The 15,787-nt window shown below is 37.4% G+C and overlaps 1 protein-coding gene across 6 annotated transcripts in view; it reads right to left on the bottom strand.

Moving 5' to 3' along the window:
* Positions 1-15,787, bottom strand: part of cdk5rap2 (CDK5 regulatory subunit associated protein 2) — a 93,949-nt gene that overhangs the window by 40,134 nt on the left and 38,028 nt on the right. For all 6 annotated transcript variants that reach the window (XM_056446897.1, XM_056446895.1, XM_056446896.1 and 3 more), the window contains exons 21-31: positions 15,352-15,491; positions 15,161-15,277; positions 12,907-13,053; positions 11,013-11,125; positions 10,791-10,930; positions 7,957-8,088; positions 7,778-7,887; positions 6,607-6,741; positions 4,198-4,263; positions 816-997; positions 291-726 (exon numbers count right to left, since the gene is read on the bottom strand). In XM_056446897.1, coding sequence (XP_056302872.1) covers positions 291-726; positions 816-997; positions 4,198-4,263; positions 6,607-6,741; positions 7,778-7,887; positions 7,957-8,088; positions 10,791-10,930; positions 11,013-11,125; positions 12,907-13,053; positions 15,161-15,277; positions 15,352-15,491 — 1,718 coding nt within the window. The remainder of the gene's footprint in view (positions 1-290; positions 727-815; positions 998-4,197; positions 4,264-6,606; positions 6,742-7,777; positions 7,888-7,956; positions 8,089-10,790; positions 10,931-11,012; positions 11,126-12,906; positions 13,054-15,160; positions 15,278-15,351; positions 15,492-15,787) is intronic.

The raw sequence follows: 15,787 nt of genomic DNA, 5'->3' as shown, positions 1-15,787 counted from the left end.
AAAATTCAGTGAAGCATTGGAAGCATCTCCACATTGAAAGTAGGAAAATTGGTGATGTGGCATACTGGATAAAGCCTTAGATTGGCAATTAAAGTTTGCATGTTCAATGCACCTTTTGAGCTCTTGAACATGGCTAACTCAAAGTTATTTTTATTTGTATTGTTCTGAGAACTCTTAGTGTAAACATTTGTAAAGTTCTCGTTGGGTCTGAACCAACAACCTTTTATTTTACAAACCATAACGCCACACCTACATCCAAAATAAGTGGAAGTTTAATGACTGATACTCACAGCATGTCTGGCCATGTTCTGCTTCTGACTCTTGCTGGGTTTGGTATTTCGGGCAGGTCTTCTTCTCTCATCTTTCTCCTCAATCTCTTTCCCTTCCCTTTGTTTTTTCTCTAGTGAACTGACATGTCTCTGTGAATCTTCATGTCGTGTCTGCAGTTGTTCCATGTTGTCGGCCATGCTGACCATCACCTTGGTGTCAAGTTGAGTAATGCTATCGGAGTGGTCAGAGTTTCGTTCCAGCTGCTCTTTTAAGAATCGAATGATCTTTCGATGACTTCTGGCTTCAGAACGAAGCACCTTCACTGTGTGGTGCAAGTCTCCATGGCTATCGCTTTCACCAGAACTCTCTGCGCTCTCTTTGGATTCTGTGGCATTTTCTTCCTTCAGAAGTCCACGGAGTTCAGACGCTTCTGAACGGAGTTTGGCAACTTGTTCTCTACAAATTTCAGCAATATAAATGGTCATTTATAAAATCAAAACTATAAAAATTCGATATCACAATACGAATAACTAGTAATGTTATACCTGAGTTGAGAGACTGATTCCGCCCCACAATCTGAGAGCAGGGATTTGAGTTCTGCCTTTTCAGACTCATCACCAGGGAATTTGGATGTAGGCTGTACTGCCCTTAGCTCTTTCTGCATCTGTGATGGCTGATTAATTTCAACCTTATCCTTTGGAGAATGATCTCCCTGCTCACATCTCTCCTTGGGAATTAACAACAGGTGGGACAACAGTAAATAAAAATAAAATAAAAACACACAGAGGTTTCTTTACACAGAGTGGATGCTAGTGCTAGGCATGGAACAATAAGCGGTTTCAAGGTTTACCCTGGATTGGAAAAAAGAAAACACCACAAATATTTCCTGTTATACCTTTTCAAGGTATATGCAAGTTGTTGTTGTTTTGTTGTCAAAGACAATTATTTTTATTTATATAATTTTAGGGCATCAGTATCTCCAGAAGCAAAGGAGCTTCCACATCAAAAGCTACTGGTTAACCCACAATTCAGCAAACATCGCTTATAGACCAGCATCCTATAGACCAATGCTTCTCATTGACGTTCCTGGAGGACCACAGACACTGCCTGTTTTGGATATCTCCTTAGTCTTTTACACCCATTACAGCTATTTCAGTCTTTGCTTATGAGCTGATGATCAGAATCAAGTGTGTTTAAGGAGACACGGAAAATGTGCAGAGCTGGTGGTCTTCCAGGGACGTGGTTGAGAAACACTGCTACAGATCAACTATAGACCTAAACAGTTCATTGGCTTATTTATCAAAAAAGATAAAGATACAACAAAAAAGTTACTGTTTTTTACATTTACATTTAGTCATTTAGCAGACGCTTTTATCCAAAGCGACTTACAAATGAGGACAAGGAAGCAATTTACACAACTATAAGAGCAGCAGTGAACAAGTGCTATAGACAAGTTTCAGGTGTGTAAAGTCTAAGAAGCAAAGCATTAGTAATGTAAGTTTTTTTTTTTTCGAGAGTACAGTTAGTGGTATAGCCAGAGAGGCAGTGGGGTTACCCAGACATTTTAAAATATTTTAGAGCAGTAATCACAATACTGTAAACCCGTGATATTTTTAACCAAGTTTATCATACCGTCAGAATCCTATATTAGCCCATGCCTAGCTAGTGCTGAATGATTTTGAGGAACTAAACTGAATTTATGATTTTTCATACAAAAACTGGTTTACACTTATAATTGCACCAAGCCATGTGGCAATTCTAACAAACCATGCAGCCTTAAGCCTAATTTACACTTCTGCGTCGAGTGATCGCAGCACCCCACAGCACATAACTTTCACGTGCATATTTATTACTGCATTCTATATGTGTTTAACACATCTGAAACATTAGCAGGCAGTGGGGTTTCTATGTTCCTTTGTTGAGTTTCTTTGTGGGTGTTTTGAGTTTACACGAAACTGCACGAAAAATGTGGTGTATTAAAATCGCTCAAACTTACTCATTCAAGAAAGAGGCAAGAATCTGAGAACGTGCAACATCTTTAAATTATAAGGTAAGCACAAAACAAAATGAACCATCTGGAGCTCCTCCACAGGATTCAACACTTGTTAAACACTCACACCAAAGGGCTTTCTCTTTTTCAGCCCACATTTGTCACTGCTACCAACCTGACCAATCACAGCTCTTGTGCTATGCATCGCCGCTAAGTTACATTTTTTTAGAGGTGCGCATCAGGATACAACGAAGGGTATGACACTGTGCAAAGGCACTGCTGAACCTACCACCCGCACTCGACACAAAAGCATAAATTGTCCTTTAGTGGATTTTTTTGCCCACCGAGTCGATTCACTTATGCAAATGTGTGTAAATATACACTCACTGTTCACTTTATAAGGTACACCTGTCCAACTGCTCGTTAACAAATTTCTAATCAGACAATTACATGGCAGCAATTCAATGCATTTAGGCATGTAGATATGGTCAAGATGATCTGCTGCAGTTCTAACAGAGCATCAGAATGGGGAAGAAATGTGATTTAAGTGAGTTTGAACGTGGTATGATTGTTGGTCCCAGATGGGCTGGCTTGAGCTGATAGAAAGGCAACAGTAACTCAGGGCCTACTCACATTATGCTATCCGAACCATGCCCAGGCCCGTTTCCCGAATCTTTTGAGAAGTGTGAGTGCTGTGAATCTGGTTCAGGCATGGTTCACTTAGACGGCCCTGGCCCGGTTGGAAGAGGTCTGCCAGAGTGCGATTCACTTGGGCTTTGGCGCGGTACGCTTATAGTGTGAGTGCAAAGCGCACCAGAGCCCAAAACTGAAGACAAGACGTGACTTTTAAGGGACTGTTTCATATGGATTTATTAATCATTCTTACTGTTCAAAGAACGCAAACTGTCATAGATTATGAAAGACCCAAAACCTTACTACATGACAGCTGCACCTTCAGCAAACCTCCTAATTCCTGCAGCATGAAGACTTTATGATTGTTTATGAGCGTCAAAAGTGGCTGATCTGCTCGGCGAAATATCTGACTGCGTGTCAATGTATATCAAACAACTAAACCGATATAACTAAAGAAATCGCCACTGTGCTGAGCGAGAGCACTTCTTAAACTGATCAGCGCATCATCGATGACGTAAGCGTGCCCAGGCCTGAATGTAATGTAAGTGCGGGCCGTCGGGGGACACGGGAGGGGGGACAAGCGTGCCTCGGTCTGGTTCAAGGCAATTGTACATCGTGTGAGTATACCCTCAAATAACCACTCGTTACAACAGAGGTATGCAGAAGAGCATCTCTGAATGCACAACACGTCCAACCTTGAGGCGGATTGGCTACAGCAGCAGAAGACCACACCAGGTGCCGCTCCTGTCAGATAAGAACAGGAAACTGAAGCTACAATTCATACAAGCTCAGCAAAATTGGATAATAGAAGATTGGAAAAACGTTGCCTGGTCTGATGAGTCTCGATTTCTGCTGCGACATTTAGATGGTAAGCTCAGAATTTGGTGTGAACAACATGAAAGCATGGATCCATCCCGCCTTGTACAATTCTTGGCATACTTTGGGCCCTAGTAAGAAGTACCTAATAAAGTGGCCGTGAGTGTATATTTAGTCAGTTTTTATATTAATTTCAGTAATATTTTTGAATAATATGCAAATGATTTATGCACAATACAGTTTGTAAAGTAGTAATTTCTGTCTTTTATTAGATATATTAAATGGGAGACTTGCTTTGTTTACCAAGAAAATAGATCTAACTGGATTTGCATTGTAAATCTTAAAAGTTTTTAGTTTCTATACGCTCAAAATCATTCGAAAGAAATCCGCAGATTTGTAAACAATTCTGCACTGAAATAGCAAAAACTGCAAGTAGACTCTGTGTGACCTACAAAACTGACTAATCTATTAACATAAACTTGTCTTACCTTTATGTTTGAAGCTGTTAGTGACGCGCCGTCTTCAGAAGAAGGTTTCTGCTGTCTCTGTGGCTGCTACAGTAATGGGATGTTTGGTGACACATGACTTAACACAAAATGCCATAATGGAACAGAATACACAGAAAGTACACTATAACGGTAGGATGGGGCGGCTGCAGGTGATCATGGGTAAGAAAATAAGTCAGAAAGACAGAGAGAGGAGATAACAGGGGTTAGCGAGGATGGAAGAGAGAGACAGAGAGAAATAGAGGGAGAAAAAGAAAGAACACAGACACATGCGCAAACACTCATTCAGCAGACAAACGTGTTACAGAAACAACTGTAACCTACAGCTAATGTTAGTGAAATATAAACTTAACTACAGAGACAGTCAATCATAAAAGGAACATGAATGCACAGAGTTGGAAGGTTTGAGGTTAAAGGTCAAGAGGTTAAAAGAAGGGAATAAATTGGTAGGGTTGTTCCAATATTGATACTAGTTTTGGAAATACTTGCCAATACTGTAAAAATTCTGGCCTCGGTATCAGCGAGTATTTGGAACCATAAACTGATCCGATACCATGTTTTTAAATGAGAAATTTAAAAGCTTTGCTTAACACTGCAAACACGGAGTCAGTTCTTCTTCGCTGCTCAGAAGTCAAACACATGTATTGTTAGGTTATATTTATTGTTATCTACTACTGAAGTATTTATTTTACTACAACATGGTTACACTTTAAAATACTGAAATGTGTGAAACCAAAAAAAGTTTACACTACCTGACAAAAGTCTTGTCGCCAATCCAAGTTTTAGGAGCAAAAAATAATAACTTGACTTCTAGTTGATCATTTGGTATCAGAAGTGGCTTATATGAAAGGCAAAAGCCTGTAGATTACGCTTATTTTACCAAAATAAAATATGATCATGCCTTGATTTTTAAATCTTTAATTAGGACAGTAAGGTCTGACTTTGCTTTGACAAAAGTTGTCACTCAACAGAAATAATGTCCAGTATAGAATATAAAGTCATGGTGCAGTGGAAACAGAATGAATATTGTGCATGACTCCCATGAGCTTGGAGGACTGCATCCATACATCTCTGCAATGACTCAAATCACTGATTAATAAAGTCATCTGGAACGGCAAAGAAAGCGTTCTTGCAGGACTCCCAGAGTTCATCAAGATTCTTTGGATTCATCTTCAATGCTTCCTCTATCTAGCTCCAGACATGCTCAATAATGTTCATTTCTGGTGACTGGGCTGGCCAATCCTGGAGCTCCTTGACCTTCTTTGCTTTCAGGAACATTGATGTGGAGTCTGAGGTATGAGAAGAAGCGCTATCCTGCTGAAGAGTTTGCCCTCTCCTGTGGTTTGTAATGTAATGGGCAGCACAAACGTCTTGATAGCTCAGGCTGTTGATGTTGCCATCCACTCTGCAGATCTCTCGCACGCCCCCATACTGAATGTAACCCCAAACCATGATTTTTCCTTCACCAATCTTGACTGATTTCTATGGAAATCTTGGGTCCATGTGGGTTCCAATAGGTTATCTGCAGTATTTGTGATGATGCAGTTCAACAGATGATTCATCAGAAAAATCGACCTTCTGCCACTTTTCCAAATGATCAACTAGAAGTCAAGTTATTTGTTGCTCTTACGACTGGAATTGACGACAAGACTTTTGTTAGATAGTGTATTTAAATTGAGTTTAAGGTATTGTTGCACTTTTAAAAATGTAAAAGCTGAAGTGCTTTTTTATTTAAAAATGTTTCAGAATTTTTAGTGTCAAAGAGGTTATTTTTCTATATTATTCATATTCATTTTTGCACTGATTTTTTTATACTGTAAAACTTGAAATTGATTTTTTTCTTTAATTTATGGTGTTTGATTTGTGTCTGAACTTGTTTCAGTAAAGTACACTAAATAATATTACTGCTGAGTGATAATAAAAATGTTAGATAATAAAAATACTCCAATTCACTGTGTGTATTTGTTTATATTGTATTAATGGATAAATCTGAAGCACACTGAAATTCATGGTCAATTTATATAGGGCTAGTAGTTTACACAACTGTTTCTACAGATACACACTCAGGTATCGGTTCAGTACTTGGTATCGGCCGATACACTGAGCTCCGGTATCGGAAAGAGTAAAAGTGTATCAGAACATCTTCAGAAATTGGGCCCCATTTCACATTTTTATAATCTAAATAACAGCCAACAGCAAAGTGTTTGACCAATCAAAAAGAAAGGGTCAGCAGACCAAGTAGACCAAACTAGGCTTTTTGGAAAAGCAGGTTATAAACAGACAGAAGCTAAATCTGAGCATTACAGACAGAGAGTGAAAAGAGGTGCTGCAACAGTGTTTAGTAAAGACAAATAATGTAAGACATACTCCTGAACTTGTAAACTGTAATACCTTAGGAGTTGAGAGGTCGATAAGATCTGGTTCTTTCTGAGAGTGAGAGCCTACTGGAGCATTACCCGCAGTGTCTTTCTCCATCAGAACCAGCTTCTTCTGCAGTTCAGCATTTACTGCCTCAAGCTCTAAAACCTGAAAATAAGATTAAAATGTATGAATAGTGAAAATTTTCCCCCCAAAATGTAAGTTTACGCACCCTCAAATAGTTATAAACATTAGGGATGCACTGAATATTTGGCCACCAAAAATATTAATCACTGCCAAAACAGTATGCTGTATTGACGCAAACAGAAACCACGGCATGCATGTGCTTTTCTGAAGGCGTGCCTACAGTATTCCATCTATTTGGATCCTCTGCTCTTCATCACAACTGTACTTGATCCGCATTATAGATCATTACTTAAATTCAGAAATAAAGCAGCGCTCGCGAGAAATGATACAGACTGCGATGGATGTGGAAAACACACAAGGAGATGGAGTGAGAGCAGAACACAGCGCAGGAGGAAGAGATCAGAGCTCAGAAAGAAAGATTTGTCTCTGTGCACTAAAAAGGGACACGAACCCTCGTTTTCTGATATGTTCAGTGAAATCTAGCAAGAAAGTGCCTCAAATTATAATAGGTAGGCTTTTCTGTTCTGACTTAATCTACTATATATTCATATTGTAGCCATATTTCTGCTAGATATTTTTTTACATTTGACAAAAATGTTAATTTATGCACTGGCCCTATTTAAGACACTCTCTCAAATGTCAGTCAGAGGACAAGCTCAACCACTCAACAGCTAGTTCGCTAGCTGAAAATAAGGGTAAATTGTATTGTGGTGGATGAGGAGATCCCCCCCCACGAATCCTCTTTTTCGGTTAAGAATTTTTATTTCAGTGCCTCCCTAAAAAACTTAAACTTTATTTCTTCTGTTAAACACATTAGAGAAGATATTTTGAAGAAAGATGAAAAACCGCTATCCATAGTAGGAAAAAATAAAAGTCTATAGAAGTCAATAGTTACAGGTTTAGAGCTTTCTTCAAAACATCTTTTGCGTTCAACAAAAGAAAGAAACTCAAACAGGTTTGCAAAAGTAAGTAAATAACGTATTTTCAGTTTGGGTTAAACAATCCCTTGAAAAACATACATTTTGTTTGATAAAGCTCTTAATGATTTGGTACTCACCTTTAATCTGAGCTGGTCAACAATTACGTGCAGAAGCTCCTCCTCTGGCCCCTCCCCCACACATATGCTCATATAGGACGTCTGATCGCCAATCATGCTCAGTGTGTCCACTAAAATCAAAAGATTAATTAGCTCTTATAAATAGCACTCATTCATCTACAATATTTAGATATATGTACCTGAATCATTGGCCTGTCCAACACCTCCTCCTCGATTCTGGATTTGTCCCAGTCGGGCTTGCAGAGAGACGTTCCAGCGATGAGCCTCCTCCAGTGCGTCCCGTAGGGTCTGCAACTCGGACGGGTTTGAACCTGCACACAAATGCATTTGCAGAGAGTGTTAGTGGAACTGCAAACACATTTGGTAATAAATACATACTTTTATAATGTGTATATAAATGATCTGTATCAAAAAGTTTTCACTGCTGTATCTTGATATTTTAAGACTTAAAGTCTGCATGAACCGGACGTTGCTGAGACTTATTTCAGTAGGTTGATGTGCTTACAACTTGAACTGAATATTGAGTAGGGGGCAGGGCTTTCTTTTTGCATATCATTGCATTGTAGCAAACTAATAGTAAGAGGTGTGGTTAAGAATATTGTGGCCGAAGCGCTAGCAAAATAAACATTTTACACTTTATTTCAGTCATTTTTTTTAGAATGAAGAGGAGAATAATAAGGATCTGATATTAATCATATGTTGCTGTCAAAGCTTTTGACATGATAAGGCATGTGCTTTACTAATTAATACACATTAATACTATGTGTATTGAAACCAAGAGAGCAATAGCATGATACGAGCAGGAGTGAAGTTAATCAGGTTCGTTTGTTTCTGTTTTGTAAGATAAAAGTAAAGAGAACATAAGAATTAACTGGATGAAATTCAAGATCTTGCAGTGGGAGTAAAAATGGAATAAAATGACTAAATAAAGGTGCTGTTTAAAAAAAAAAAAAAAAAAACATGAAAAACTAAAAACGGTCAGAAATCATATTCAGATTTAATAAAAATGTGTTCATTAAAAACATTTAAATGAAGTTTAAAGAAAACAACAAATAAATATTAGATGAAAAACAAATTAGAAATGTTGGCTACCTGAAATATTTCAATCTTAAAATTATACAGATTAAAACGAAAATGTGTGTGTGTGTGTGTGTGTGTGTGTGTGTGTGTAGGGTCCCTGCAGGTTTCTTCAAGTCAAATTTAGGACTTTTTAAGACCCTTTTAAGACCATTATGAATAAAATGTTAGACTTCTGCGGGGCTAAACATTAAGGATTTTTTCTAATGAGCCAGCTAGTTCTGTACATAGTTTTTGTATTAATGGAAGACCATGTAAGGGGTGTGATGCTTTAGTTGTTTTTCCCTGATTAGGGAGTTTAATTTGCAGAATTTTAGTAACAGTAATAATGTCAGAAAAAATGTCTAACATCTGCTGTGAATAGTATCTCTTTGCAAATAAAAAAACCTAAATATAAAAAAAGGATTTGAGAAGGATAATTGGTGATTGAGAAGGATTATTGTCGGCTCGATTGGGTAGCTTTAACTGAACATAGGAAAATTCAGACCGGTTTAAAATTATTTAAGACAACAACCCAATATTTCTGTGAATTTAAGACTTTTTAAGGACAAATTTTTTTTTTGGAAATTAAAGCATTTTAAATTTTAAATTGCAGATACCCTGGTGTGTACACACATACACACACACACATACATATATATACATACATATATATATACATACATATATATATATACATATACATATATATACATATACATATATATACATATACATATATATACATATACATATACATATATATATATATACACATACATACATACATACATACATACATACATATATATATATACACATACATATACACATATATACATATACACACACACATATATATATATATAATAATATCACAGTACATTAGTACAACCAAACTAAAGAAAAATATTAAATAACATTTAAATAAACAGAAAAAACACAAATAAAAAAACAAATAAAAATATTTCTATAGTTTGTAAAAAATTTGCAATAACTATTTGCATTTAAATGTACTATTTTCCTATTCCTATAGATATTCGATGACCAAACTCTTACCTTTCCGGCTATAACGGTGTAATAAAACTTGCTTAAATGCACCAAAATATATTGGCTATAATCAATGTTCTGCGACATGAAAAAATATATTAATTTTCAAAATGGGGTGTACTCATTTATGCCGAGCACTGTATATAAACACTGTGGACTACTACAGTTGTGTATTTCTCAAATCTTATTAAGGGTAAAGAGGACACTGCCATGGCAAGTCTCCCACAAAGCAGATGGACACAAGAGGATTATGGGTAAATGGAGACAAAGCAAGGACAGAATTATGTGTATTTTCAGCATTCAGTGTGATTGGATACCGTCATGGTCTGACCAGTGATCTCCAAAGCAAACAAAGAACTTAGTATACAGTATGAGAGTATACGAGAACGATGTGATGGTTGAGAAGGTTGATAGATAGAAAAAGTTCTTAGTTGTAAGTTTACACAAAAAGACAGACAGACATGAAGATGTAGGTGTGCACAGGGAGGATGGGCTAAATTCATTAGTGTTGATGAGCCACACAGACATTGAAAACACTTTATTAGAAGGATGTTAATCTATGAATAGATGATGATATCAGAATTGAATGAATGAACAGACAGAAAAAAGGAGATGGACGAGAACGTCAGAACATGCAAAGCAAAAGAAAACAGAACAAACAAACATACATACAAGAAGAGAAATGCATATTAATTAAAAATAGGAGGGATGAACAATGAGAGTGATGTCAAATCTACATGCTTATATTCTGTCAGACCAGATACACCGCTAAAAAGAATAAGAACTAAGCAAAAAGCCTAATGACCACGACAAAAAAACTTGCAGGCAGGACAAATGCAACAATTTTGACTCCCTGTTCAAAGCGTGAGATCTGATTGGCTGTCTGCGCGCTCTGTCAGTACCACACCTTCTCTCTGTTTGGTTCTGTGGATCTCTGTCTGCAGCTGATCTCTGAGCTCTCTGTTCATCTGGACGCCGCTTTCTAGCTGCTGTCTGAGGAGAGACACGGCTGTGAGCTCCAACTGCAGCGCCTGCAGCCTCTCCACGCTGAAACAAGACAATCAAATGCGTCTTTACATTGCAAATATATGCAATATTAGTGATTCAACCGTTCAGATGTTGCACTGACCTGTCGCGCTCTTTCACAGCTCTGATCAGGTCGGAGTAAAGGTGTTGCTCAGCTCTCAGTGCTCGGTTTAACTCCGCCTGCTCACTCTGCAGATCAGATAGAGATGCTTCATCCTACAAAATGAGAAGGAAATTGAGTTTTATTGGTGTATTAGCTTAAAAGGGACCTGTTATGTCCCTTTTTATAAGATGTGAAATAAGTCTACGATGTCTCTAGAGCAGCGGTGGGCAAACTCGTTCCCGGAGGGCCGGTGTCCTGCACAGTTTAGCTTCAACACTAATCAAACACACCTGAACATGCTTGAAGTGTCTTTAAGATCACTAGAAATCTAGAAGCAGATGTGTTTGATAGGAGATGGAGCTAAACTGTGCAGGACACCGGCCCTTAAAGAAGATTTTTTATTCTATCAGTATGAAGTATTCTCTAAGATCATATTATCTAAGAGTGTGTGCATCAGTCTGTGGTAAAAATACTGTGGTATGTCTGTGTAAGATGAGTACGCCTGCACAGGACGTACAACACTAGGAGAGGGCTATTCTGAAAAATGACTGATTATGTAAAATAACTGAATATGTAAAGCACTGATTATATATGTTAAATATTCATTTGAAGCTACATGTGTGAGAAGTATTCAGGAGAGTAACATATTATCAAGTTATTATGCCATCATGACAATGCATGTAAACACTTCGTTCTCTTTCAAACATTCGCTCTGTATCTCACTATAGGAAACGCCTCGGGTGTGACAGACTATGGAATCACGAATTACACCACGTCCGTCTGAGGACAGACAATCACAGCTCGCGATTAGGAGCCCACTCTCTCTGTTATAATACGCAGTGATTCCCTAAATCGGCATTCTAGCACTCTTCCTCGTAAAGACTTTCCTTAAGCACCCAGGCAGGCTGTTCTCAAACGTACCGTCAAGGCTAACGTTGCCGAACGCAGCTCAGTCATATTGAATCTGTCGTGGGTTCTTTGCTTGTTACAGAGTATTTTGTTAGTTGCTGACATAGACCTGTGACGTCTCTGGTATGAATTGCTTACGTCGACCTTATCAAGCTTGCAGAGAGCCAAAAATATAACAGCTACAAGGCACAAAGCCAAGGATGGTTAAAAGTTAAAACAAGACCACCCGGGAGTGTGGCACAGAAACTGTATAAAGATTGTGAAAAACACAGACATTTGATGAATTGTCCAGGAGAGACTTGAGAGAATGCTCTGAGACCTGCTCTGTACTTTCTCGGCTTTATTATGGAGAATAAAGTCTATTTTCTGGTATCCAAAGCCTCCCGTCTAATAGTTTCTAATTGATAAAAAGTCGGTAACTATGAGAAATGGCACCCCAGATGGGGCTGAAAACGACACCCTTCAGGACCAAGTTTACGCACCCCTGCTCTAGAGTGTGGAAGGTGAAGTTTCAGCTCAAAATAACACACTAATGATAATTTATAACTCTCTGAAACTGCCCCTTTTAGGCTTTGATCCTAATTGTGCTGTTTTGGTGACTGTCGCTTTAAATTCAAATGAGATTATGCGCTTTTTCAAAAGAGGGCGGAGCTATGAATGCCTGTGTGTCAGCATAGTGGCAGATTCAAAAGAAAGACTGATGTCCTTTGCACAATGAGGGAGAGATGGTCACTAGTGGGCGGGGTTTCCCATTCTGATGACACAATTAAAGAGAGAATGTCAATCAAAGTATTTCAGCAGACTGTTTTTATCAAGTGTGATCTCAAAAAATAGTTTAATTATTCATTTTTACCATTAGAAGCTGGCTATATTCACACACTGCTGAGACACACAACTGTGTTTAAACCCCTTGTAAATGTGACTTTTGCATAATAGTCGTCTTTAAGGAGAGCATGCATGAAAAGGTTTTAGTATGTGCATGTACCAGTTGTTGGCGATCTCCTCCGATGATGGTTGTTTCTCTCTGAGGTAGGGAGGAGATGCTGTATTCACTCTCTCCCAGCTGTGAGGCTTGATCGTGGGTTAGAGGAACTCGACTGTCGTCTTTTTGAGACAAACGTTGGTGCAGCTCCTGCAAAAAAACACTCACATAATCAGTCATCTTAACTTCAGAGCTTTTCTCATCATCATATTTCTGGTTATCATGTTTATTTAATGCCATGTCATCAACAATGCCTATTTTCATAGCAAAAACATTATATTAATTAACATATACAATAAAAAACAACAAACAAATGAACATAAATTAGATAAGACTCATTCATTGATTTTTTTTTTTCCGCCTTTATTTTTCTTCAGCTTAGTTCCTTATTCATCAGAGGTCACCACAAGAAAATGAACCGGCAACTTATCCAGCATATGTTTTACTCAGCGGATGTCCTTCCAGCTGCAACCCAGTACTGGGAAACACCCATATATTCACACACATACACTACGGCCAATTTAGTTTACTCCGTTCATCTATAGCGCATGTGTTTGGACTATGGGGAAAAGCGGAGAACCTGGCGGAAACCCACGCCAACACGGGGATACATACAAACTCCACACAGAATTGCCAACTGACTCAGTCAGGAGTTGAACCAGTGACCTTCTTGCTGTGAGGCGACAGTGCTAAGCCAGTGCTAGCACCGCCCGGATCTCACAGCATGAGAAAAGTTATTTCACTGTAACGATATCTTTCAGGATATAGTTTTTTTATAAAGTTAAAGTTTTATATAGGGCTTTATATAATAAATAAGCTTGAATATCAAAGAAAAGAAAAGGACTTGATCTTATTTTGTATTTAATTTTTAACCTTTTATATAGTAAACAAACTCTTCATTTAGACGAAAAACGAATTCCTTATTTATTTATTGCCACATCAGCAACTTATAGGTATTTCATGGCAAGTTCAATACACATAAAAACATTACATGATAAGATCAACTTCATATTTTAATAAGAGATGACACACAAACAAATATATAGAAATAAAAATAAACTAGAAATAAATAAACAAAAATTTAACAAAAACGGTGTATTAAAAGTGAAATATGACTTTTGGATTCCATCATTGATAAATAACTTAAAATTTGTCCTGGTGACACCTTTTAAAATCATCCATTGAATAACAAATTCCACTGTGCGTCACATGTTTATCATTATAAACATTTAAGTAATGGAATAAAAGATTTTTATGGCACCTCAATAGCATCATAAGAGTTGTGCAATAGAACATGATTTATGAATATGAATGAAAATATAATACAAATATTTAAGTACCTAATAGTTACAGCCACTTAATATGAAGTGATGAAACCCAATTTTCTTTAGTAACAAATGTATTTAGTGACCCATTTAATCAATTTAAGGGGATAGTTTACCTTAAAAAAATGTCAATTTACCACCTCAAGTGGTTTCAAACCTTTATGAGCCCCTTTCTTCTGTTAAACACAAAATAATATATTCTGAAAAAAGCTGAAAATCAGTAACTATTGACATCCATAGGAAAAACAAATACTATGGAAGTCAATGGTTACAAGTTTCCAACATTTTTCAAAATATCTTCTTTTGTACTTAACAGAAAAAAAGAAAAACTCAAATGGGGTTTAAACAAATAAAGGATATGAAAATCCTGACAGAATTTTCATTTTTAGAATCAGAATCAGAAAGAGCTTTATTGCCAGGTATGTTCACACATACGAGGAATTTGTTTTCGTGACAGAGCTTCTACAGTGCAACAGGATAACAGAGACAGGACAAAAAACAGATAATAAATATATTTAAAAAAAAATAGAAGTAGTGAGTGCAAATATACAGATTGACAAGTGTATGTACATGTTTATTACTATATACAACGTTATATGTGCAGCTGTTATGTGCAAATTGGCATGTAAAGTGTGTTGTTAAATAAGTGTATATGTGTATAAAAGTGTATAGCAAGTAGTGATGTTGGTTCCACAATTATTATCATCAAGTGTTCATGAGATGGACTGCCTGAGGGAAGAAACTGTTTCTGTGTCGGGCTGTTCTGGTGCGCAGTGCTCTGTAGCGTCGACCAGAAGGTAAAAGTTCAAAGAGGCAGTGTGCTGGGTGTGAGGGGTCCAGAGTGATTTTTTTTTAGGTGAACTATCCCTTATAAATGATAATCTTTTTTACTTAAAGGTACGTGCACATGTATGTGTGTATTTTATACTTACAGTAATGATTTCTTCTTTAGTGTTGAGCGTTGATGTCAGAGACTCAATATTTGTGGTTTGTCCTTCTAATCGTCCCTCCAGTTCTGAAAGCGATGACTGAAGCTCTGCAAGAGAAATCTGTCCCAAACAGACCAAGTTACTTTTAAAGCTTTGCAAGTGAAGACACACAGATCCTTCATTTCCTAAAATACCTTAAGCTGATTTTCTCTCTTCAGTGCAGCGTTCAGAGCATCAGTTTTCTGTAAGAGCTCTTTCTTCAAAAGCACGGCTGATTTCTTAGTGACTGCAGCCACATCCAGGGTTTCCTCACTGTTTCCCCTGCTAAGCTCAGCTACAAACACAAAAATGAAAGGATTTACTTCAATAGGGTTTGCATGACACATTGCTGGTTATTTAATGTCCACGTGAACCAGAACCAGAGGTATGTTAGCCACGCCCAATACCTCAGACAGAAGTGCATTTTTAGACTTCAATTAAGGGCAAACTATTTTTTCTTTCTTAATGACATGCACTGATGAGTTGTTCACCACAAAACTAGCAATGTGAACTAACAAAATCAACATGGATAGTTTTGAATTCAATTGTACTTTAAACACAATCTGGTTTTGGGACGCTTATGCTAAAATC

This window comes from Danio aesculapii, chromosome 21 (assembly GCF_903798145.1).
Source record: "Danio aesculapii chromosome 21, fDanAes4.1, whole genome shotgun sequence".
Taxonomy (NCBI): Eukaryota; Metazoa; Chordata; class Actinopteri; order Cypriniformes; family Danionidae; genus Danio; species Danio aesculapii.
This window is presented reverse-complemented; position numbering and strand designations above follow the sequence as displayed.